Raw genomic sequence first — 27,229 nt, 5'->3', positions numbered from 1 at the left:
GTCGAACCGCGATTGACGACTGGTTGGTTTCTTTATGCTTTCGGTATCTTTCTTTCGCCTCCCTCCACTTCTTCTTTTTTTTTGTACGAAGAAGACGATGTCAAGATCAAACCAACTTAAATTTAAATACCTAATTATATTTTACACCTTGAAAACACCAGCTAATTAGAAATTTCACAACAAGTTTTTTTTCTCTTCTACACACATGCAGTTATTAGTTGTTGTTTTTAGTTGCATTTCACTAAAGGATATCAATTATATTAAATTAAATGAAAATACAATCGTCATTGTTACGTGTTATTACATAAACTAATTGTTTGTTAAATATTACTTAAGTGACAATTAATTACTGCTTTTTAAGTATCGAGAATTAGTGTCTTTACGTTTCAACGTATTTCCCGTAAACTATTCACTGTAGGAAGAATATAAAATATGTATTTTATTGCTAAAATTATGAGCTTTAATGTGACTATAATTGTGTAATTGAGATTCTTATCTATATGATGTAATTTACTTTCAAACTTTAATAACTCTTTTCTTAAGAATGTACATATTTTATGGAATTTCTCACAAACTATTCACACTAGGAAAAATGTTAGATATGCATTTTAAACCTAAAACTATAAGATTTTATAAGAATATCAATTCATAATGATTGTACTTTTTTATTGTATATTTTTGCATATTAATCAATGAAAGTTTTGATAATATAATTTATTAAATTTCTCAAAGAAAAAAGCATACAAGTGAGAATGTAAAACATGCTTTTAAAAGCTAAAACTATGCAGTTTAATATGGTTATAATGTCTTAATTGTCGTAATTACCATTTTCGTGTAATTCGACATCTAAATAAAAAAATGCTTTTATCTAGCTTCAAAAAACTAGTGTCTACTTTTTTCAATGTTTCAAAGAAACTATTTACATTAGAAAGAACGTTGTATATCCAATTTAAAGCTAAAATTATTGGCTTTAATATGAATTAATATCTTAATTGTTGTTTGCACCATTTTGTGTATAATTCGTTACCAAAATTGAAAAAAATTGAGGATCTAAAACACAGTGTGTTTACCTTTTAACTTATTTCTCAATAACGATTCGCACTTGAAAGAAAGTAAAATATGCATAATAAACCTTAAGCTATTAACTTTAATATGAAAGCAATAATTTAATTCTAGTACTTACCATTTTCTTCTAATTTATTGTCAAAAAAAACTTTTTAAAGTAATATTGTCTTTACATTTGAATCTATTTTTCTGGAACCATTCACACACTACATAAAAAATGCAATATGCATTTTAAAACTAAAACTATGAACTTTAATATGACTATAATAAATAATCGATGATACTCATGATTTTCATATAATTCTCTATAAAATCTGATAAAACTATTTTTTAATTATTATAAAGTAATAATAGTAAAGAAAAAAACTCTTAACAATTGAAATAGCTTATTTTTGTGAATATACTTTTTCTCAGTGAAAGTAGTTAATGTAAGAACTACTATTATTATATTAATGTTGGATATAATTAGAAAGGAAGAGGAAAGAATTATAACTAATTTTGATGTATCACAATAAGAAAGTGATGGGAAGAAAACAATTTCTTTATAAGTACTGGAATCCTCTGGAATCTTTTGTATATTTTTTTTAAATTTACTTGTCCACTAACACTGTTTAATAGCTCAAATATCTAGTAATTGTAGAGTCGAGTTTGGACATTTAAAATATTAACAAAAAAATATGTATTATTAAATTAGAATTCTAATATTTTTTCATGAATAAGTTCGCATTCAAATATATTTTCCGCACTGTCTAAAACACGACGAATCAGAGCTGATTTGTACTTTTAAATAGTTCTTATTGGGCGTTTCGCACCCTAGATAAAACAGTAATAAAAATAAGGCAATTGTTTACACAAATCGAATGTAATTCGATAGCAAAGTTGAAAACATATATTTACGTTTTAAGGTATTTGTCAAAAACTACTCATACTAGATGAAACATAAAATATGCATTTTAAAGCTAAAACTATAAGCTCTAATATGACTATAATTGCGTTATTGTGATTCCTATCATTATTATGTAATTTAATATCAAAATTGAAAAACTCTTTTTTTTAAATATACAAATTTTATAGAATTTCTGATAAACTCTTCACACTAGAATGAACGTAAGATATGTATTTTAAAGCTAAAACTATAGGATTTTACGTGAATATAATCTTATAATTATTCGTATATTATTCAATGAAAGTTTTGATAAAAAAAATGATCAAGTGTGAAAATAAAACGAGTGAATTAAATGGTGAAGAAAACACGAATATCCACGAATCGAAACAGCTGCAGCAGCGAATCTCAAATTTTAGTACACTGATTTTCAAACCGGTGTCATAAGATTATGAACCAAAATCTATCCAGGATTAAATAAATAATACAACAACAAAAAATGTATAACAAAATAGTCCAATTAATAATTTATTTTTATTTAAATCACAATTTTAATCAATTAGCCTTTACATTTGTGTATACACTGAATGGGACAAGTACTTTGTAGTTTCTTGGTTGAACAATATCAGATTTTTCTTTTCTTCTAAATTTTAACAGTACAAAAGTGTCAACAATCCTCAATTCATTGGACTGTCCAAGAAAACAAAATAAAACAAAAATAAGCAGATCCGTGTGTAAGCGAGTTAATTAACAACAAAATGAGACGTTTAGATTTGATCTAATAGCAAGTCAGGATAATTGCTGCAAGCAATTAATTAGAGTGTGCAATGGGAAAAACAAAGGAAATTCGGGGATTTTGTAGATCTAGGAACATGGGCTTTCAGAGTTGACGTTTTTCTCCCCCAAAATATTCTTAAACTATGCAATCCAGTCTTATGGGAATTACTAATTAGCAGAGCACGTCAATCTGAACGTATGATAACTTTTAGTTTCGTTATCGTTGTTGGTGAGGAAGCTTGGGTACATTTTGAATGCGTTTCAAACAACAACAACAATAAAAAAAACATAAATTATTAACAATAAATTAAGTAGATCCGCATGAAAGGTAGGACAAGGCAAGTAAATAATATGCAGGTAGTTCTCAGTTTACGAAAGTTGTGCGCAAGTGATATTAATATTAAAACAATGCGAAGAAATTTCTACTTTACGACAACAACAAAAAAAAATATTTTCGTATGAATTAAAGTCTAAAGTCTAATTTATTGTACATTCGTATATACATAAGTGTGCGTTACTTAAATAAGAGAAAAAATAAACTTAAATAGTAATTACTGATTACTAATAGCTACGTGTAATACTGAAGTTACAAAACAAACAAAACAAAAAAAAAAATAGGCAGCGAAGGTAGTAGTCATGATCATGATTCTTATTAACTAATATAATAAATTATGTACATATTTGTTCGTTGTACTAAGTAACTGAATATCGGAGATACAACTGCAATGGGATATGGCAAGTATGATTGTGCTTTGTTGTGCTTGAAGTGCTGAAGAGATCTTGGATGTTGTTTGCATTCTTTGGATCTCGATCGACATCTTCACCACATCTTCTTTTACTCTCTCTCTCACACTCTATCTCTCTCAGTCTCAGACGAAGTTCTCTCCGGACGAACCGTCGACGGCGTGTTTTCGCCTTTTGCTCTTGTGCTTAGCCTTGATCATCATCGTCTGCTCCTGAGGTTGCTGATTCTGCTGTGGCTGTTGTTGTTGCTGTTGCTGTTGCTGCTGTGACGGCTGCTGGTCCTGACCATCCGCGCTTGCCGACGACGTGCAGTTGTTGTTTTGAGAAGACAAACACGACATTTCTATCATGTTTTGACTCTGGAAAAAATCCGAGCTAGAATATTCTGGAAATAAGACCAAATAAACCTAGTTTTAGTCGAGTGTTATAGGAAGTGATTACAAAGAGATTACAAACAACAAAAAACTACTAAGCGGCTCCCAAAACAAAAACAAAAAAACAATAAGCGAAACAAACGACAGCGAATTAGTAGTTAGTTTTTTTAGGTAAGCGAAGAGTAAGCGTGGTTTTTATATGCGTTACATAAAAATGCGGGCGGCGGTTTTAATTTAATTTAATTAAACTTAATTTTGTTTAATTTCTTTCTCCTTTTTTTTGTGTGTGTTTATATCATTAATATTCGTCAAAAAAAACGTGATTATAATTATTGTAATAAACGCATGCATAAACGTACTTGATTTGATTTGTTTTTTACCATTAAATTACATCATCGACTTTCCGCTTTTTAAGCATTCTCTTACTTTTTTTTTTACTAGAAATTTTACAAAAAAAAACACAATAATCCATCACTACTTTTACAGAAACAAAGCTACTGAAGATTTGTAAATATTCTGAACAAGCATTTGCATTTCATTCAATTCTGAAAATAATAATACTACTACTAATTTGCGCATTCCATCTTTTGTTCAAAGCATTCAGAGAACAAAGCAAATACTACTAATAAGTTACATACATCGAATATTGATGTTTCGAAAATAAGAACAAGATTTAAGAGGAAATAATAACAATTAATAATAAAACATTGAGAATAAACAAACAAAAAACCTAGAATTAAAATACAATTCATTTGAAATAGAAAACTGTAGCTATACTTTCCAAGTAATTTGTAAAATAATGCGTTGAGCACTTCCTGTGGTACTTGCTGAGTATTGGTAGAAGATTGAAAAACCTTCTGTTGTAAAAATTTTAAAGAAAATACTTGAAAATGTCAAAATATTAATAGTAATAGTGTTGACTTATACTTTTCAAGTAATTTGTCAAGTATAGAGTATTGTGTTCTTCATGATTAATACTTATTGTTTCAATTCCATACTTTCCAAGTGATTTGTCAAGTAATGCATATTCTGTATTTGTTGAGTACTTGACAAACGCAGGTTGTAAAATTTCAAGAAAAAAAATACTTCAAAATATTCAAAATTTTGATGTGTTTGAATTCTGTACTTTTATGTAGTACTTTAAAATTGAAAACTGTAGCTATACTTTCCAAGTAACTTGTCAAATATTGCGTTGAGCACTTCCTGTGATACTTGCTCAGTATTGGTAGAAGCTTGAAAAACTTCTGTTGTAAAAATTTTATAGAAAATACTTGAAAATATTAATAGTAATAGTGTTGACTTATACTTTTCAAGTAATTTGTCAAGTATAGAGTATTGTGTTCTTCATGATTAATACTTATTGTTTCAATTCCATACTTTCCAAGTGATTTGTCAAGTAATGCATATTCTGTATTTGTTGAGTACTTGACAAACGTAGGTTGTAAAATTTCAAGTTGTCAAATTTAAGACAAGATGTACAAAATGTTGAAGTAGTTATGAACAAAAATTGAATGCGCAATTGAGTCTAGACAGTTTTTTCTTTCTTATTGAACCCTAGAAGTATGAGGAAGACCGAAATGCAAATGCCTTAAACTGTTCTTGGCGTTTGTAGTTACCTTGTTATCAGCGTCCGCTAAAGGATTCGCTGTTATTGTGATCCTATTCGGGCCGCATCCATTGTTCTTCGAGTTCTTCTGCGTCACCACGTACTCGTTCGCTTCGGCCTGAATGTGATGGCTTATTTCGTCGGCGGAGGATTTATTCGTCCTCTCCCCTAATTGAAATATAAAACTTAATACTTCCATCAACTAAGAAATTTAAACATTTAAAATTACCTCGAGCGTTGACCGCCTCTTTGCTCTGCTTCCATTTCGTGCAGATTATCAAAGGTACGACTACGCTTAACAAAACAGTCACCACGAGTACTCCAACCCCGATGAATATGTAGAGTTGAGAATCTGAAGCGGATTCGTCGGTGGATTTGCTCTTCACCGTCGTCGTCAGTGGAGATTCTGTGGCTAATTCTGAAAGAAAAAAATATCATTAATCGTGTTGATTTTGCAAAGATGTTGATGTTATATTACTGTCAGTCTTTTGCTTCAGGATGGGGCTAAATAGTCCAGCCATCTTCGAGTTGAAGCTCTGCAATTTGATGTCGTAGACGGTGTCCGGTATTAGATGAGTTATGATGTAAGTGTTAGTTTTTTCGTCTTCGACTGTGGCCTTCATGTAATCTCCGGCGCTGCTCGCAGACATGTAATTAACGTAGAAACCATCGACGGTTATATTCGGGAAAGGCGTGTACTGGAAATTAAAAAAAACAGTTCAATTTGTATCGTTTGCAGGATGATAATCAACTAATTGCATTTACCTCCCAGAATATTCTGATTGAAGTAGTATTTATGGTTTCTGTGTGCTTCAGGATTGGAATAGGTAGCGGATTGTTCGTGGAGAAATCCGCTCTGATTAGATGAAACTTATCGCTGATCGGGCTCAACTTGTTGTCGTTGTTGCTGTAGACCGCCGCTATTCTAAACTTGTAAGTGTGTTCGGGCTTAAGATTATTGACTTCGTAGCTGCGTATGTTCGGGGCTATATCGTTGTTGGTCGTCTTCCATTTGGATCTCTTCCCCGGTCCCAATTCTTTGTACTGGACTTTGAAGAACTGGATGGGAAGACCGTCGTTCGTCGGCACGAACCATCGCACCACCACCGACTCATCGTTCAACCTGGAGATTATCGGTCTACCAGGTGGGATCATCTCCGCTGTTCCTTTGTGCTTCAATTTCTTGTTGTTCTTCCCGCGCTTGTGATTGGGAACGACCGGAGCAACGACTACATCTTCGACGGCGTTAGCGCTCGATATCTGCTTGGGGATCACTTCCAGATCGGCGCTACTGTAAGTCGTTCCGTACATGTTCGTGGCGAAGCACTGGATGATTCCGGCGTGCCGTTTCTCGAACGGAACAAAGTACAGGATGTTCTCTACAGCTTCGATGTTCTTGTCGCCTAGGACGTTCTGGCCGTTCAGGAACCAGGTGATCCTCGGTTGAGGTACACCTCTGGCCGTGCATTCGAGCTCGAGGTTTTCGCCTTCCTTGGCGTGAGTGCTTTTCGGGCCGTGGATGATGGTCGGCTCTTCGTTGTACATCGCGGTGATCAGATGAGTGGCGGATCCTTTGTAATTCGAGTATTTGCAGATGTACACGCCGTCGTCTTCTGGCACCACGTCGACGATCCGCAGACCGCCTGCCACGAACTCGGTGCGATTCTTTGGTAAAATCCCGTTTTTCTTCTCCCAAGATACCGTCGGTACCGGCGTCCCCACCGCACCGCATTCCAAAAACAACGTTTGACCTACAATCCAAAACACACAAACCTTTAATTACACAATCATTAAAACACTTCAATCATCAATTATGAACAATTTACATAGAATTAAACATCAATTTATACAGCTTCATTGAAATCTACACTAAGAAACGATGTTCTAGAACAGTGCTTCTTAACCTTTTTGTATTCACGGCCACTTTAAAATATGTATCAAAAATTGTACCAAACTTTTTATTCTTCAACATGAGTTGATGATAAATTGATATTATCCAAGGTACGAATGTTCTAATTGATAACATTTTATATTTTATACATATGGAATGTAGAGTAGAAATTGTAAGCCTAGACTTATATAAACTTTTTCAAAATATTCAAAATTTTGATGTGTTTGAATTCTTTACTTTTATGTAGTACTTTAAAATTGAAAACTGTAGCTATACTTTCCAAGTAACTTGTCAAATATTGCGTTGCGTACTTCCTGTGATACTTGCTGAGTATTGGTAGAAGATTGAAAAACTTCTGTTGTAAAAATTTTAAAGAAAATACTTGAAGTGAATGAAAATGTCAAAATATTAATAGTAATAGTTTTGACTTATACTTTTCAAGTAGTTTGTCAAGTATAGAGTATTGTGTTCTTCATGATTAATACTTATTGTTTCAATTCCATACTTTCCAAGTGATTTGTCAATTAATGCATATTCTGTATTTGCTGAGTACTTGACAAACGCAGGTTGTAAAATTTCAAGAAAAAAAATACTTCAAAATATTCAAAATTTTGATGTGTTTGAATTCTGTACTTTTATGTAGTACTTTAAAATTTAAAACTGTAGCTATACTTTCCAAGTAACTTGTCAAATATTGCGTTGCGTACTTTCTGTGGTACTTGCTGAGTATTGGTAGAAGATTGAAAAACTTATGTTGTAAAAATTTTAAAGAAAATACTTGAAGTGAATGAAAATGTCAAAATATTAATAGTAATAGTTTTGACTTATAGTTTTCAAGTAATTTGCCAAGTATAAAGTATTATGTTCTTCATGATTAATACTTATTGTTTCAATTCCATACTTTCCAAATGATTTGTCAAGTAATGCATATACTGTATTTGTTGAGTACTTGACAAACGCAGGTTGTAAAATTTCAAGAAAAAAAATACTTCAAAATATTCAAAATTTTGATGTGTTTGAATTCTTTACTTTTATGTAGTACTTTAAAATTGAAAACTGTAGCTATACTTTCCAAGTAACTTGGCAAATATTGCGTTGCGTACTTCCTATGGTACTTGCTGAGTATTGGTAGAAGATTGAAAAACTTCTGTTGTAAAAATTTTAAAGAAAATACTTGAAGTGAATGAAAATGTCAAAATATTAATAGTAATAGTTTTGACTTATACTTTTCAAGTAATTTGTCAAGTATAGAGTATTGTGTTCTTCATGATTAATACTTATTGTTGCAATTCCATACTTTTCAAGTGATTTGTCATATTCTGTATTTGTTGAGTACTTGACAAACGCAGGTTGTAAAATTTCAGGAAAAAAAAATACTTCAAAATATTCAAAATTTTGAAAACTGTAGATATACTTTCCAAGTAACTTGTCAAATATTCCGTTGCGTACTTCCTGTTGTACTTGCTGAGTATTGGTAGATGATTGAAAAACTTCTGTTGTAAAAATTTTAAAGAAAATACTTGAAGTGAATGAAAATGTCAAAATATTAATAGTAATAGTGTTGACTTATACTTTTCAAGTAATTTGTCAAGTATAGAGTATTGTGTTCTTCATGATTAATACTTATTGTTTCAATTCCATACTTTCCAAGTGATTTGTCAAGTAATGCATATACTGTATTTGTTGAGTACTTGACAAACGTAGGTTGTAAAATTTCAGAAAAAAATGTGTTTGAATTCTATACTTTCATGTAGTACTTCTTCAAGTTGTCAACTTTAAGACAAGATGTACAAAATGTTGAAGTAGTTATGAACAAAAATTGAATACCAAACTTTTTTCTTCAACATGAGTTAATGATAAATTGATATTATCCAAGGTACGAGTATTATAATTAATAAAATTTTACATTTTAAACATATTGAATGGAGAGTAGAAATTGTAAGCCTAGACTTATATAAACTTTTTTGATTTGTAAATCACCTAGAATAGTTGTACTAGAATATTGTTTAAATGAAATATGTTGATTGAAATTTGATTGCATTAAAATTACCTTTCTGAAGAATGTAGATGGATTGTGGTTGGACTATGAATCTGGGCTTCTCAGCTTGCATGTGCGCCTTTACTGTGATATTGAGATTACCGCTTGAAGTGACCTTCGAGGAAGGATTCAGACTGTTCATCGCTTGACACTTGTACAATCCGGATTGATCTTCGGCGATGTTCTGGAGAACGAGCGAGGATCCCTGCGAATTGGGGCACGGTTTATCCTTGTAATAATAGTCGACGTAGGCCGCAGGATTCGAATAGGGCGGATCGCATTTCCACACCACGGTGTTCCCAGAAGAGACGACCGCATGAGTGGTATGCTGCACCGGGAAATTCCGAAGAGTCGTAAGCGTTATCCGATCCGGAACCGAAGCGACGACGGAAGCACCGTAATGCGCCAGGCATTGGTAATCCCCGGCCGAAGAGGAATTGGTCAACTTTATCGTCAGAGTCGATTTCTTCTTGTCGTTGGTGAACCGCTTCGGAGGCAGCTCCACGTAATCCCTGGTCAGATTCAGAAGAGCGTTCGGATTCGACACCTGAGACTCGTCCAGTTTGTAGAACCTCCACTCGAATTTGTCGGGAACGATGTTCATCTCGCATATCAGGATCGTCTCGTCGTTCAGCGGAAGAGCTATGGAAGTCGGGGACGAAATCTTATGGATGCGTCCCACTTCTGCAAAGAACAACAACAATGAGAACACTTCATGAAGATAACATCATCATTTAACAGTACCTGAGGCGACGCTCGTAATGGATCCAAGAACGTGCACGAGCGCTGCGTAGAAACTGATTACCTCGAACCACCCCATCGCACTTCAAACATCCCTGCGAACAAAGAAAGAAAATTAGAATCTCACTTGAAGTTTGGTAAAGCGATACCGCAAGTGGGCCACACGCGCTGCATTCAGTTTCACCCCATTTTTCTTGTAATACATATTTAGTAAATCTTGAATCATTGATACAGAGGAGAACTCGTGGGATGAAGAGATTCTTTACAGCCCCACAACCATCTCAAATCTCAAACATTTTCGAAGATTATGGCTGAAATATAGCAATAATGAAATGATCTATAATCTACATACAACTCCTCTTCCCGGTTTCTTGATGATCCTAAGGGTTAATTAACTAGATAGTTTCATTTATTATAAAAGATACTGTCGGGATTTTGATCCAAACCGTTCTCTGCATTAACCAGAGCAGTGAAAGAGTTTTTCGAGTGAAGGAATTTTATCTTGAGAGAGTCGAGGGGGGGTCGAGTCAGCAGCAGCTCTCGTCGGGCGGTCACAGGCCCTGGATTGTTGTTGTCCGACCGGTGAAATGCGGAGAGTTGGGTTATAGGAATGTGCATGCACCTTCGTCGTGAAGTAAGAAAGGCCGACGCGAAATGCCAATGACTAATAATTCCGTAATTTCGACACAACAACTACCGCATCGAGCGGCGGTTGCGACTGATCTTGAGCGCGTACAGTTCTTAGGAAGTGGATCGAAAGAAGATGAAGAAGAAGCAGAGTATACAAAAAAATAAACGAATGGAATGCGCGTATTGATGATGCACATAGTAATGTGGACTACTTTCGTGTGGACGCAAATCGCTTGCAAAGCTTTCAATTAAATCCTGCGACTCGAAACGTTCCTCTCTCCATCCGCACTGATTTCATCGCGCTTATTTCATTCATTTTTATTTATTTTCGTTTTTGCTCTCTAACTAGATTTCAATCATTTACATTCCATTCCAGTCACAATTTAAACTAAGAATATCGTATAAAAATAAACTACAAATAAAAGACACTTGTCTATAGAAATAGATAATTTATGTTTGATTTGTTTTGAAAATTTCGGACTGTTCGAAGCCGCACTGTGCGAGGTATTACTGTATATCAATGATTAATACTTTATTAATTGAATTGAAAACAAAATATAAATAAAATTATGGTTTTTGTGACCAAATATTTTCAAATAAAGATTCTGTGAAATTTTGAAGAAAATTCTAATTTATCACCAAAAAAGATATAAATTCATTCATTTCTTTCGAAAATTATAGAAAAATAATGATTTTTGTAATTTCCAATGATAATTGTTAAAATATAATTTAGAATGATGAATATACTAATTATTTAATACATTGTATCATAAATAACTAAAAAAAATATTAAAAATCTTTAATTTTGAGAAATTTTACAAAGTATCACAAAAGAAACGTTACTATTTCATTTGTTCTGTATTTCATTGATGTTGATGTTATGTAATTTTTTATTTGATACACTTGTAGTAAGAACCATCAAGTTTTATTATACAATAATTTAAATACGTAAAACAATAGTTTCGTTATAAATAAAAAAACTTTAATTTTGAGATATTTTACAAAGTGTCACAAAAGAAACGTTACTATTTCATTTGTTCTGTATTTCATTGATGTTGAGGTTATGTAATTTTTGATTTGATACACTTGTAGTAAGAACCATCAAATTTTATTATACAATTATTTAAGTACGTAAAACAATAGTTTCGTTTTAAATAAAAAATCTTTAATTTTGAGAAATTTTACAAAATGTCATAAAAGAAACGTTATTATTTCATTTGTTCTGCATTTCATTGATGTTAAGGTTATGTAAATTATTATTTGATACACTTGTAGTAAGAACTATCAAATTTTATTATACAATAATTTATTTACGTATTTACAATCAATTAGAAAAAATCACAGCAAATTATGAAATAAAATTCAATGTGGATAAATGGACAATAGTTGTTGAATGAACATAAAATGTAAAGAAAGATTTCCATTTTCTATATAATTTGAATATTAATAACGAAATTGTTTATTATAAAATCAGATTTTTTTGTTAATTACAATATAAATTGTAAATTTTCATTCAAACTTATCCCAAAAATACAAACAATCATAATGAAATCAGGAATTGATGAAAAAATTGAATTGGATTTGAAGTTTACTAAACTTTTCCAAGTAAATTTTATTGCTTAATTTAAGAAATATAGATGCAAATAAGTTGTGATGTAATTTTGGAATGTAATAAAAAAATGTTAAAAATCCTTAATTTTGAGAAATTTTACAAAGTGTCACAAAAGAAACGTTACTATTTCATTTGTTCTGCATTTCATTGATGTTGAGGTTATGTAAATTTTTATTTGATACACTTGTAGTAAGAACCATCAAATTTTATTATACAATAATTTAAGTACGTATTATTACATATGTTTGCAATTAATTAAAAAAAAAATCAAAGCAAATTATGAAATAAAATTCAATGTGAACAAATGGACAATAGTTGTTGAATGAACATAAAATGTAAAGAAAGATTTCCATTTTCTATAGAATTTGAATATTAATAACGAAATTGTTTATTATAAAATCATTTTTTTTTTGTTAATTACAATATAAATTGTAAATTTTCATTCAAACTTATCCCAAAAATACAAACAATCATAATGAAATCATGAATTGATGATAAAATTGAATTGATTTGATGTTTACTAAACTTTTCCAAGTAAATGTTATTGCTTGATTTAAGAAATATAGATGCAAATAAGTTGTGATGTAATTTTGGAATGTAATAAAAAAATGTTAAAAATCCTTAATTTTGAGAAATTTTACAAAGTGTCACAAAAGAAACGTTACTATTTCATTTGTTCTGAATTTCATTGATGTTGAGGTTATGTAATTTTGTATTTGATACACTTGTAGTAAGAACCATCAAATTTTATTATACAATAATTTAAGTACGTAAAACAATAGTTTCATTTTAAATAAAAATCTTTAATTTTGAGATATTTTTCAATGTGTCACAAAAGAAACGTTACTATTTCATTTGTTCTGCATTTTATTGATATTGAGGTTATGTAAATTATTATTTGATACACTTGTAGTAAGAACCATCAAATTTTATTATACAATAATTTAAGTACGTAAAACAATACTTTCGTTTTAAATAAAAAATCTTTAATTTTGAGATATTTTACAAAGTGTCACAAAAGAAACGTTACTATTTCATTTGTTCTGCATTTCATTAATGTTGAGATTATGTACATTTTTATTTGATACACTTGTAGTAAGAACCATCAAATTTTATTATACAATAATTTAAGTACGTATTATTACTTATGTTTGCAATTAATTAAAAAAAAATCAAAGCAAATTATGAAATAATATTTAATGTGGACAATAGTTGTTGAGAGATGTTTCTTAAGATTTTCTTCTCGTTAATAAACATAAAATGTAAAGAAACATTTCCATTTTCTATAGAATTTGAATATTAATTACAATATAAATTGTAAATTTTCATTCAAACTTATCCCAAAAATACAAACAATCATAATGAAATCATGAATTGATGAAAAAATTGAATTGGATTTGAAGTTTACTAAACTTTTCCAAGTAAATTGTATTGCTTGATTTAAGAAATATAGATGCAAATAAGTTGTGATGTAATTTTGGAATGTTTGATAGTAATCAAAAAAATGCCTTGTTATTCATATTATCAAAGGAGGCAAGAAAAAAGAACAACAGAAGATCGTGACTGAATGTGCTTGTGCTTGAAATGAAACTGACGAAAACAGTATAAAATGTGAGAGAGATGAATAGATGAGAGAGAGAGAGAGGAAAAAATGGAGCTAAGTATAAGGTTTGCTTGGAATTGCTTAATTGGATTCTCACGAAGCCGATGTTGGAAATGTAGCTGCAAGTGCATCCGAGATTGGATGCGATCCGAGGCGGTGCGACGTAATGGAAAGTGGTGGTGGTGTGTTCTTTGTGTGTCGATGCAAAAGCGATACAACACCGTTCACCCAATCTTCCAACTCTCTTTCACCTTCGGCTCGCATCCACCCTCTTCCGACCAAAAACAGGTTCGATAATTATTTTTATTTATGTAGAGGAGAAGAAGGAGTGAAAGAGGATTACGGTCGATAGCCTTTCGCAAAGACACCGTATTATAATCGTAATGTTTTACAGCATTGCAATAGCATTGAATGTTAATACACCGAACCGCATTCTCCATTATTCAAATGCACGGGGAATGCAACAAGATGAAATATAAAAGCGAACTAATCATAGCATTATCTTTACCAGTAATCCCATTTTACCAGGAATCTGATGGATCTGTACACCTATTAAAGAAATTCATAATTTATTACTATCATTACAAGATGTTGCGGCTTTTTCTCTGATGGGAATATTGAAAACGGGACGTAATTGTTCACGATCAAAGTTCATACTAGCGCAATCAATATTAGTTAATTGGATTTTATTGACTTAACCCAATTTTCATTTGCTAATGAATCAATTTCATTCTTGATAAAATTATAATATAAATTTACAAAATTTGGTTGGTTTTATAAGAAAATTATTAATGCAACAAAAGTTCCAAATTTCGCTTATATAAATTGATTTTTAACTTATTATAAAAACAATACTCAAAATCTCTAAGCTTTAACTCAGAGTCAGTTAGATTTTTAGACTTAAAACATGCAGAATACTGAAATTAATTGATTTTCTGTAACTTACAAAACTAAATAAAATAATCAACTTTAAGAAGAAATGTTTTTTCTTAACTAATTTAAGCGAGAAATAAACTTAAATTAAAACCAATAAATTCATGATTTGATTCAAAATCATTAATAAAATTAGATAATTGAAATAATTTCATTCAAATTACATATAAAAAACTGTAATCCAAACCTTAGCAAATCATGTTTTTTTTTTTATAAAATAAATTTTGCTTGTAAATTATGTAAAATATTAGTTTTTTTTTTACTTAAATTCAACAATTTTCTATATAAAAATGTATAAAAATGACAGGTTTAAATCAGGAAAGAAAAAATACGTATTTTGCATAGAGTTTGTGACTTAAGTTCAAGAAATTTCTATTTGAAAATTTAGAAAAATCGAAGTATCTGAATTGTCCAATATAATTATTAAACTAAAGTAATTTTGAGAAATCAATCAAAAGAAACATTAACTTTAAGTATGATTAAGTATTATCCACATAAAACTTATATAAAATATGAAATTTTTCAATTAAATTTAGAACATTTCTGTTTGAAAATTTAGAAAAGTCATAGAATTAAAACGATCTGAATTCCAATTTTATTATCAAATTTAAAACAATTCTAATCAAAAACGCTGAAAAATCTATAAACTAATATAAAATATGTAGAAAAATGTAATAAATTGATAAAAAAACCATATCAAATTTGAGACTCAAATTCAGAACATTTTTATTTGAAAATTTAGAAAAATCATAGAATTAAAACGATCTGAATTCCAATTTTACTATTAAATTAGTGTAATCTTCAAAGATCAATTAAAAATTTGAAATAATTCCAATAAGAAATACTGAAAAATCGTTAATAATCAAGATGTGACTTCTCAAAATCTATAAACTTAACTAATATAGAATATGTAGAAAAATGTAATAAATTGATAAAAACCATATATCAAATTTGAGACTCAAATTCAGAACATTTTTATTTGAAAATTTAGAAAAATCAAAGGATTAATACGTTCTGAATTCAAATTTCATTGAATGAATTCTTCAGTAAATAATTAGAAAATCAAAATAATTCTAATAATTCTGAAAACTCATCAACTAATATAACTTTTCTGCTGAAGTTAACTTTACAAAAATCACTTAAAGTTACTATTACAATTCATATAAGAAATAATGACTACATAAAGAAAACGCATCAGGATTAAAATTACAAATTTTCCGTACCAAATAATTATAACTTGTTTTATAAGTGAATTGGATCAAAATAAAGTTAGAAATCAATTAAGATAAACGAGAAATAGTTAAAATTTCCTTCTTCGGTTTTTTGCAAGGTGATTTTCTAATAACAAAACAACAACGACCAAAAAAAAGAGTAGAAACTAGTAACGTTACACCATGCGAACACAACACACTTGATCTTCACGCTCGATTTTCCTCTCTGTCCCATTGCCACTCATTTCTTGCACGCATTTCTTCCGACCTTGAGGGCGGATATGGTCCGACCAATTCCTCGCAAAGATTCTTACGTAACGTCGCAGCCGACGTTGATGATGTTTGTTGATATATATGGATAGTGTGGAGAGAGAGGTTTGTGCAGTGGACGCGATATAAGTTGAATAGACAACGATTACGAAACGCGCGTCTTGAATATCTTAGAATAATGTGACTTCATCGCTTTTCCAGAAAGCGATTTACTAGAAAATTTCCATGTTGAGGTTCATTTTAATCAAATACCGTAAACATTAATTTTAAAAAAAAAACAATAAATTATAATAAAAAAAAAAAGATCATACCGAAATATTATGTAAATTGCTTAACTTAATAAATTTTATAATTAGCACTTCTCGCTGCAGGAATTTAAATACCATTAACGGAATGCATAAACACCGACGTTTAATAACCACATAAAATATTTACAGTGCGGATGAAAGAAACGAAAGGAAAGAAAAAAACAAATATTAAAGGAAATTGTATACAATCATGCATTTCACGCTTATGTACGACGCGAAAACAAACTCGTTTTATCATAATTTATGCCTTACGCCTTTTGTAATAACGAAGATTTTAGCACGATCTTCTTCAATTCCTTGCATTAAATTCTATATTTAAATGCGAATTGTAAATTAGTTTATTTGAACAGTAATTTCATATCACTTTTTTACCCATTCAGAAAGCTTGTTTAACTTTGTAAGTAGCTTCAACATGTTTATCACCCATTCAAAGCAATATCTTCTAGACATCTTGCTTAACTTCTTAACTGTAATGTTATATAAACTAATATACAAAAATACTAATTTTATTTGATTCATATAATTGTCAAATGTTAAAATTGTAAATGTCAATATTGTAATTGTCAAAAACATCAACTGTCATGTCATAAATGTCAAAATTAATTGTTTATAAATAATTATAATTGTTAAAATTGTAAAATGTCAATTCAAATAATTATTCAAATGTCAAAATTGTCAAGTGTCAAAATTATCAACTGTCATGTTAAATGTCAAAATTAATATCAGTGATTCAAGTAAATATGTAATAATAATAGGTAATGTAAAAAAGCTTCTAATATTTCATGTAATTTTCTATTCAAATACAAATTGTAATTCATTAATTATGTCAATAAATTTAGAATTCTTATCTTTTAAGTTTTCAGCTACAATGTAAAATTATCCAATTTCCTGTATTTATATATAAAAAATGCAAGCTATAATTACTGTATTTGCCAGGTGTCAAAAATGTCGAGTGTCAAAACTGTCAAGTGTCAAAATGAATAACACCAATTCAAGCAATTATCCTGAAAACATCACTTAACTTTGTAATTGACTGTATAAACAAATTTATAATAAACTCGTTGATTATTACCATTCGAGTACTATCTTCCAGAAATATTGTTTAATTTTTTAACTATAATGTAATAAACTAAGATTATCTAATTTCCTGTATTTGTATATTGAAATGCAAACTATAATTGATCAGTAAAATTGTCATGTGTCAAAAATATCAAGTGTCAAAATTGTCAAGTGTCAATATTGACACGTGTCAAAATTGAAACGTGTCAAAATGAATAACACCGATTCAAGTAATTGTCCTGAAAACATCTCGCTTATCTTTGTAATTGATTGTATAAAGAAATATATAATAAACTCGTTGATTATTACCATTCGAGTACTGTCTTCTAGAAATCTTGTTTAACTTTTTAGCTACAATGTAATAAACTAATATTATCTAATTTCCTGTATTTGTATATTAAAATGCAAACTATAATTGATCAGTAAAATTACCATGCGTCAGAAATATCGAGTATCAAAACTGTCAAAATTGACATGTGTCAGAATGAATAATTCAAGCGATTATCCTGAAACCATCTCGCTTAACTTTGTAATCGTTGTTCATTGTATAAAGCAATTTAAAATAAACACGTTGATTGTTCCGTAATTGCACGGACATTATTTATACGCATTTTGATATTATTGTTCGTTAATGGGTTCGTTGCAATTGAAAGTTTATTTCTTTTCTTTTTTCTTTTCTTTACGTCACTCCCATTTTATCTGCACATAGTTATTACTTTCTTTTGTTTTCTAATGCAAGATTGTCGCGGCCGTTGCGATCGTAAAAAACGTTTTTAATACATTCAACGGTGCTATAATAAATAATGCAGATGCATTAATTAACATTTCGAATTCAATTACTCAACGCTTACGGAGTTTACGAGAGTTTCATTCTAGTCGAGAGTTAAATGGACGGTTAAAGAATATTAAAACGAAATGATACATGTAGAAAAGTGTTTTAAAACTATGTCAATTGAATTAGTTTAGAAATGTAAGGTTGGATTGTTCGTAAACCGAATTCATTCTTGTCAATGAGAATTATTATATAGAAAGAAATGAGACAAGTTTTGAAGCAAAACTAAGTTAATTTAATTAGTTTGAAATGTAAGATTCAATTGTTCGTAAACCGAATTCATTCTTGTCAATGAGAATTATTATATAGAAATTGTATAGAAAGAAATGTGACAAATTTTGCTTCAAAACTAAGTTAATTTAATTAGTTTGAAATGTAAGATTGAATGTTCGTAAACCGAATTCATTCTTGTCAATGAGAATTATTATATAGAAATTGTATAGAAAGAAATGTGACAAATTTTGCTTCAAAACTAAGTTAATTTAATTAGTTTGAAATATAAGATCGAATTGTTCGTAAACCGAATTTAATCGTGTTTTTTTTAGATTTTCATCCACATAATTTCAGTTAATTTCATATCATATAATTTTTACAGTATTGTCAACCCATTCAAATACAATCTTTCATAAAGCTTGTTTAACTTTGTAAGTAGCTTCAACAGCTATATCAACTTCTTAACTGTAATGTTATATAAACTAAGCGTAACGAAATTCGTATTCGTATCAACATTGTCAAGTGTCAAAATTATCAACTGTCACGACAAATATCAAAATTAATATCATTGTTTCAAGAAACAACGCAATGTATTTGTATATGTCGAAACTGTCAAGTGTCAAAATTGACATGTGTCAAAATGAATAACAATAATTGATGTAAATCATATTAAATTGTTCGTGAACCGAATTTAAAAAATGATACTAGTAGAAATTGTATAGAAAGTAATAACAAAAAAAATGATTCAAAACTAAATCAATTTGATTAGTTCAAAATGTACTATTGAATTGTTCGTAAACTGAATTCATGCATGCTTTTTTGGCAATTGATACTAATAGAAATTGTATTGAATAACATAACAAAATTGAATTGTTCGTTGTTTTATTTTGACAATTTCAATTGTTTTATACTTAGATTGCTTAGATTTTCATCCTCGTAATTCAGTGTTAATTAATGGTAAATAATATTGAATAGTTCGTGAACCGAATTCATTCTACATACTAAATAATCTAAACTTGATAAAAGCTATTCTCGAAGCTTATTAAAGAAAAAAAAAACAATAACAGTATCAGTTAAACTTCTGCAATTAAATGCTACTATCAAATTCTAATAAATTCACCTGAAAATTGAAAGAATTATCAAACAAATTACTGATTAATATCAAACAAAGAATTTAAAAAAAACATTGAATTGTTCGTAAACTGAATTCATGCATGTTTTTCTTTTGGCAATTGATACTAATAGAAATTGTATTGAATAACATAACAAAAAATTGCTTCAAACTTAAGTCAAATTAATTAGTTCGTTGTTTTATTTTGACAATTTCAATTGTTTTATACTTAGTTTACTTAGATTTTCATCCTCATAATTCAGTGTTAATTAATGGTAAATAATATTGAATAGTTCGTGAACCGAATTCATTTTACATACTAAATAATCTAAACTTGATAAAAGCAATTCTCGAAGCTTATTAAAGAAAAAACCAATAACAGTATCAGTTGAACTTCTGCAATTAAATGCTACTATCAAATTCTAACAAATTCACCTGAAAATTGAAAGAATTATCAAACAAATTACTGATTATTATCAAACAAGGAATAAAAAAAAGCATTGCAAACGTTGCGTATACGTATGGAATTCGGAGATCGGCGAGAAGACATTCTTGGATTACTCCGAGGCTGCGACCTCTGTGCGAGCAGCTGGAAATAGCCGAGGAGAGCCTTTAAAAGTGGTTCTCCTCTCTCTCTTCCACTTCTTATTTGATGTTGGCGCTAACGCGTTTAAGCGTATGGGAACATTTCTGCATGCATCTCTTCTCTTACCTGAACGTAATCTACTTTATTCGTACAGGTAAAAAGAGTGTTTTGCGCAGAGCCTTAACCGAACGCTCACAAAACAACACAAAAAGGTAATCTTTCAGATGGAATTCCGACGGATTCCACGAGAGACCCGCAATTATATTCCCAATTAATTGGTTTCGATTCGAGACTCATCTCAGCTCAAACTCAAACTCGGGCATTGTTTTAATTGCACGACGAGTTCGCTTTTATTGAATGGATCGACAATTTACGGTCACGTAATCGTATCTTGTTTTACTCTCGTTTTTTTCTTTTATTCTCTACTCATCATTAACTGCATCGTAATTTTTGACTTCCGTTACGAATCGACAAATTACACTCGTATATTTTATAAACGCGATTATTCGCCTTCTCTCCTTTCCTCTTCGTCCTTTTTTTTTTTCTTTATTTCTTTACTCTCCTGTAATTTAGATTAATTGCACGTAATACATTATATCCTCGAACGATCACGAAGAACAACAGCGTTTTCGGAACGAATAATGATGATGATGCAATGAGGGCGCACCTACGGAGAGAGGATTACACGCTTCGTAGGAACACTAATTTTTCAGAAATGTAATCGAAATTTTCATGTAACAATTTTAGCCCATTTGCATTTTGAACTCGTTAGGACTTTCTTTATTGTTTTTTCAATTTTCTCAATAAATTTTCATTTTTTACAGTTTATTTTCAGAATTTAATATTTCTATTTTCCTTCATTTTCTAATGATTTTAACAATCTTGAACTAAACTCTTTAATCTTTTCTTATTCTTGAAATTTCTGTTATAATTAAAACAAATATTATAATTATTTACAGTAACATTTCAAAATATAATCAAAATTGAAACGTTTCTATTCTTTCAACAAATTTCAACAGATCTAAAACTTTGATTTACTCTTTATTCCATGTACTTTTTCAACTCTTTAGAAGTGTAAAAAAACAATGATAACTTTATAAATTTTCTTCTTTTTATACCAATTTACAATTTTGAGAATTCAATGAAAATTCAAGTGTTTTTAGTCAATTTGAATATTAAACTCATTAAAATCTAATCAAAATTTAAGCATTTCCTTATGTTTTTTTTTTCAGCAAACCTAAAGCATTCATTTTTTAGTTCTAAAAGGTGTCCCAAAAGTAACGCAAGATTTTTACTAACCCTAACCTCTCAGCTGTCAAATTTTTTATTGTTTTTGAGTTGCCAACACTTTACTGCACAAATGGCGGCAAATTCAAATTTACTTTTCGTATTTATAATTTACAGCATTTTTATTTCAAAATTTACTCAAAATCGATTATTTTAACATAAATATTATTATTGTTTCAAAATTTACTAAAAAAAATCAATTAATTTCGACAGACTTGAATATATTCTTTTCTTTTTAACTAAATTTGCATTTTAAACTCGTTAGAAAAGTATAAAGGCTTTCAGAAATGTATCTTTTCAAAGAGATACGAATCTAACATTTTCCTAGAACGTAAATTTTAATATTCAGCATGTTTTCTACACATCACATAACTGAAGCAGGCTTTGACTCCCCGCAGTTTAACCCAAAAAAAGAAAGAAACTAATGGTATACAAAAAAAATATCCTTAAACGTCTATTTTATCCCCTTTTCCAGTTGTATTTAATTTTTTTAATTTTTTCATTAATTAAAATGTTTATTTGATATTTTCCTTAATTATTGTTTTTGAATGCAACTTATGTGCGCATTATGTGTATGAGACTTATTAGACTTTATTGTTGTGCGTTCGAGATGATCGCATTAAATGATTAACATCAATTTGCGTTCATTTGAAGTACAGACAAGTTTCTTGAAAAAGTACACAAGATTTGATCAAATCTGAATCATCTACGTTTTTTCCCTAAGTGTATGTTCTTTAAAGATTTATTTAACACAAAATAATTTCAAATAAATCAAGTATTGAAATAATTAAAAGAAAAGTTCATTTATTTTTGAGTCCATCTGAATTTTAAACTTAAAAAATAACAAAATTCTTTACATTTTTGTGATTAGAAAACACAGTCAATTGTATAAAATAGCAGCAATATTCATTAAATGTAAATTTCTTAAATAAAAATGTGCTTTTACCAACATTTTATCACTTTTCTATCTTCCAATAAACATATTTAACCCTTTACACATGAAATATGGCTTATACAAAAATTGCACCCATCGAATCTTAGTTCTAATCGAGGCGTTACTAGTCTTTTTAATTGAAATTGCAATGAAATATATATAAAATAAAGTAATTTTATATTTTATTGGAAAAAAAAATCAAAAATTTTTGATAAATTTAATTAATTGTTTCAGTATTCAAATTCGCAATTATTTGTTATATTTTGTGTAACAATTGTAATAGATATTAGTATTAGTAATTATCATGTTCATTGCTCATAATTAATTAAAATTCAAATAAAATTCTACCGTCCAATAAACATCTTTAACGCTTTGTGGACGAATGGCGAATATATCCGCCATATCCTTTGCACATGATATATGGCTTATACAAAACTGCCCTGTGGGACGTTACTAGTCTTTTTAATTGAAATTACTCTGGAATCTATAACAAATAAAGTAATTTTATATTTTAATGAAAAAAAAAATCAAAAATTTTCATAAATTTAATTAATTGTTTCAGTATTGAAATTCGCAATTATTTGTTATATTTTGTGTAATAATTGTAATAAATATTAGTATTAGTAATTATCATGTTCATTGCTCATAATTAATTAAAATTCAAATAGAAAAACATATAAATTGTATGAAAGAAACAGATAAATCCGTATATAATGTCTTAATTAAATTAAAACTATCAATTTGTCTGATTGGAACGAAAGAAAAGTCTGTTTTTTGTTGTTGTTGTTATAATATAAATGGATGATATTAAAGCGGCGTTTATGTGGATTAAGAATATTATAACTGGCGCTTCGAGTGAACGTGATGACTTAATGAGTATGAATTTGTAAGTTTAATAACTCGTATTGTTGTTAATAGATGGAAAGGGATAGCAAAAGAAAAGAAAAAAAAAAAGAGGAAACCTGTACATGTTTATGTTGCGAGGAAGAAAAGACGAAAGGATGAAAAGGAGGATAATAGTGAAAAGTGTAGAAGCCGAGTGGAATTTAAATGCACACTCGTCGCTAACATAAACGTAAATATTTTATTTAATTTTATTTTCCGAATAAACAGGTTGTTGCTGCCGCTGCCGCTGCTGCTGCTACATCGAAGGTGGAGGATGAGAAGAGAAGAAGTGGATGAAGATGAGGAGGAATGGTATTGGCGCCAGAGCGGCCAAAGGTATGAAGATATAGAACTTGATATGTACAGTTTATAGCATCGGGCATCTCTTACTTATTCTTTCGTTCAGTGAAAGAATGCAGAATGCCGACGAGTAATCGACCCCAAACATAAATTTCCATTCCGTTTATACGATTGAGCGGTAGTCGGCACCGCTGAAATTTCAACAAAACAAAAAAACAAAATCACCGACATCCTTTTGTTTTTGTTTTTTCAATCTCCTTTTCGTTCGCCCGTCTCCGCGTGTTCTTGCTGCACTTCTGCAGAAAACGCGCGCACGCTCACCAAAAAAAAAAAATTGTACAAGACGATTCCGATGATGATGATCATGATGATCAAAGACATTCCCCGCTGGTAAAGCCTGTTTCTTCGTAAGAACAAGAAAAGGAACAGATATATAAATTCGTAAATAGGCTTCCGCGTGATTCGACCTGAGCCTTCTGAGAGGTATTTTTAGAGCCCCGAAAAATATTTCGAATATTGTGCATCTTATTTTTAAGACACACTAATAAAAGAGGAGGACACCTCTTCTCTCTTTTTCTCGGTACATCTCTCTTCCACTTCATCGTTTAGGCATCGCCACATCTCTTTCCATCTCACACGTAGAAGCATCACTCTTCCACTCGTCGAGATGCTCTTACGCAACGCGCGCGCTCACTTAATAGAGTTCTAACCATTTAATCCCCAAATATTTCCCACTCGATAGATAACACCTCGTATCTCGCTTGATTTATTGTCAGGTTTTTCTTTTTAGCTTCCTTTTTCGTTCTGTTTGTTTGTTTAACTTCAACTCGATGGTATTTCTAGGTAGTTTTCGTGACACTTAATTATGTCTCGTCGTTAATCACGTTCGCTTTAATTAACACCTTAATTCGCGCGAAATCACTCGTAACGCAGAGATTAATCGTTTTTTGCACGTTTTTATTTTTCTCTACTCAACTTTCATAACCTTTAAGCAGATATTTAAACGCTAATAACTCGTTAAATGTTTGCACGATATACGAAATGTCAGATTTGATAGATGTCAATTTCAATTGATAAAACCTCATTTTACGACAATTATATAATTATATGAATTATTTCGATAATGCACAATCAAAATTAAATAATAGTAAGTAAGTTTTCGTGTCTAAATAAATTATTTAATTCTTACTAAAACCTGAAGAATTTTTGATACTTTTTATATAATATTTCAAGATTTTCATCTTAAAGTAAATTATTGATTTGTTGTTAAAACTTGAAAAATTTTGGTACTTTTTATATAATATTTGAATGTTTTCATATTTTTTAGAAAATTCTTGAATTATTGGTAAAAATTTGAGAACTTTTGATACTTTTTACATAACATTTGAATATTTAAGTAAATTCTAGAATTCTTAGTAAAATTTTAAGGTTTTTGACATTTTTTATATAAAATATTTCATGATTTTCATCTTAAAGCAAATTGTTGATTTATTGGTAAAATATGAGGACTTTTGATACTTTTTATATAACATTTGAATATTTAAGTAAATTCTTTAATTCTTAGTAAAATTTGAAGGTTTTTGACATTTTTTATATAATATTTGAATGTTTAAGTAAATTTAAGAATTCATAGTAAAATTTGAAGGTTTTTGATACTTTTTATATAATATTCATGATTTTCATCTTAAAGTTAATTCTTGATTTATTGGCAAAACTTGAAGAATTTTTGATACTTTTTATATAATATTTGAATATTTAAGTAAATTCTTTAATTCTTAGTAAAATTTGAGGACTTTTGATACTTTTTACATAATATTTGAATATCTAAGTTATTTCATAAATTCTTACTAAAACTTGAAGAATTTTGATACTTTTTATACAATATTTGAATGTTTTCATATTTTTTTAAAAAATTCTTAATTTATTGGCAAAACTTGAAGAATTTTTGATACTTTCTATACAATATTTGAATATTTAAATAAATTCATGAATTCTCACTGAAACTTGAAGAATTTTGATACTTTTTATATAATATTTGAATGTTTTCATATTTTTTTAGGAAATTCTTAATTTATTGGTAAAACTTAAAGAATTTTTGATAATTTCTATATAATATTTAAATGTTTTCATTTCTAAGTAAATAATTAAATTATTGGTAAAATTTGAAGAATTTTGATACTTTTTATATATCATTTGAATATTTAAGTAAATTCATGAATTCTTACTAAAATTTGAAGATTTTTGATACTTTTTATATAATATTTCATGATTTTCATATTAAAGTAAATTATTGATACTTTTTATATAATACATGAATGTTTTCATATGTTTTTAGAAAATTCTTAATTTATTGGCAAAACTTGAAGAATTTTTGATACTTTTTACATAATATTTGAATATTTAAGTAAATTCATGAATTCTTACTAAAATTTGACTCCTTTTGATACTTTTATATAACATTTGAATGTTTTCATATTTTTTAGAAAATTCTTGAATTATTTTTAAAACTTGAAGAATTTTTGATACTTTTTATATAATATTTAAACATTTTTATGTTTAGAAGATTTTAGATACATTTTATGTTAATATTTCCTGATTTTAACATGTGTTAAAGTAAAATATTGAATTTTTGATACTTTTTATATAATATTTCACAGTTATTAAATCCAAGTACATTATCAATTTCTTAGTAAAACAATATTGATCTGGGACAATTATAAACATTGAAAGTGTGCATGTTATTACTGAAAATATACACAGTGGAATTAGTTGAAACAAACAAATTTTCTTTAACGAAAACCCCATTTTTTTTTCATTGTTATTGGATACAAATAATCGAATAACAATAATAGCACTCTTCGATCCATTCAATAAACGGCACTTCCGCAAATAACGACGGCGTTTATGTATTTTCATAGCGGATTCCCAAATAAACTTCAGCCACATACGAAGAAGTAGTTCACTTATCAGCACATTTTCAAAACGAGAGTGTTTATTTGTTTTCCATGCGTATAAGAATATGTGTGCGTGTGTGAATATATGCAAAGTGCTCGGAAGAAGCGAGCGCGTGCTTGTCCATGTGCCATAAAGTCAAAATAGTTTGTAGCCAAATACTTGATTATTTATAGTCTCATCTATGACCGACATAGTCTGTGCGCATCTATATATCCAGAGAAGACCAACGTCTACGATGAAATAACAACAAACAAACAAAACAACAACGACAACAGTTGAACTGCAACGAACAAATGCACAAAGCCTCCCTTGTTACGAATGATAATCTAAGAATCTCGTTGTTGTTGTTGCAACGAATTACAACGAAATATCATTCAAATA

The 27,229-nt window shown here is 29.3% G+C and overlaps 1 protein-coding gene across 4 annotated transcripts in view; it reads right to left on the bottom strand.

Annotated features, from left to right (window-relative positions):
- Window positions 1-2,948: 2,948 nt before the first annotated feature.
- Window positions 2,949-27,229, bottom strand: part of LOC108570031 (interference hedgehog-like) — a 37,828-nt gene continuing 13,547 nt past the window's right edge. The window contains exons 1-8 of one of the 4 annotated variants that reach the window (XM_017931854.1): window positions 14,473-14,495; window positions 10,123-10,214; window positions 9,391-10,062; window positions 6,215-7,200; window positions 5,928-6,147; window positions 5,679-5,867; window positions 5,460-5,617; window positions 2,949-3,828 (exon numbers count right to left, since the gene is read on the bottom strand). In XM_017931854.1, coding sequence (XP_017787343.1) covers window positions 3,595-3,828; window positions 5,460-5,617; window positions 5,679-5,867; window positions 5,928-6,147; window positions 6,215-7,200; window positions 9,391-10,062; window positions 10,123-10,198 — 2,535 coding nt within the window. In that variant the 5' untranslated portion in view covers window positions 10,199-10,214; window positions 14,473-14,495 and the 3' untranslated portion in view covers window positions 2,949-3,594. Of the gene's footprint in view, window positions 3,855-4,221; window positions 4,281-5,459; window positions 5,618-5,678; window positions 5,868-5,927; window positions 6,148-6,214; window positions 7,201-9,390; window positions 10,063-10,122; window positions 10,215-14,472; window positions 14,496-27,229 lie in introns of those variants that run through there. The other 3 variants (XM_017931853.1, XM_017931855.1, XM_017931856.1) reach the window with 3 other exon arrangements.

This window comes from Nicrophorus vespilloides, unplaced genomic scaffold (genome assembly GCF_001412225.1).
Source record: "Nicrophorus vespilloides isolate i.1.1-1 unplaced genomic scaffold, Nicve_v1.0, whole genome shotgun sequence".
Taxonomy (NCBI): domain Eukaryota; kingdom Metazoa; phylum Arthropoda; class Insecta; order Coleoptera; family Silphidae; genus Nicrophorus; species Nicrophorus vespilloides.
This window is presented reverse-complemented; position numbering and strand designations above follow the sequence as displayed.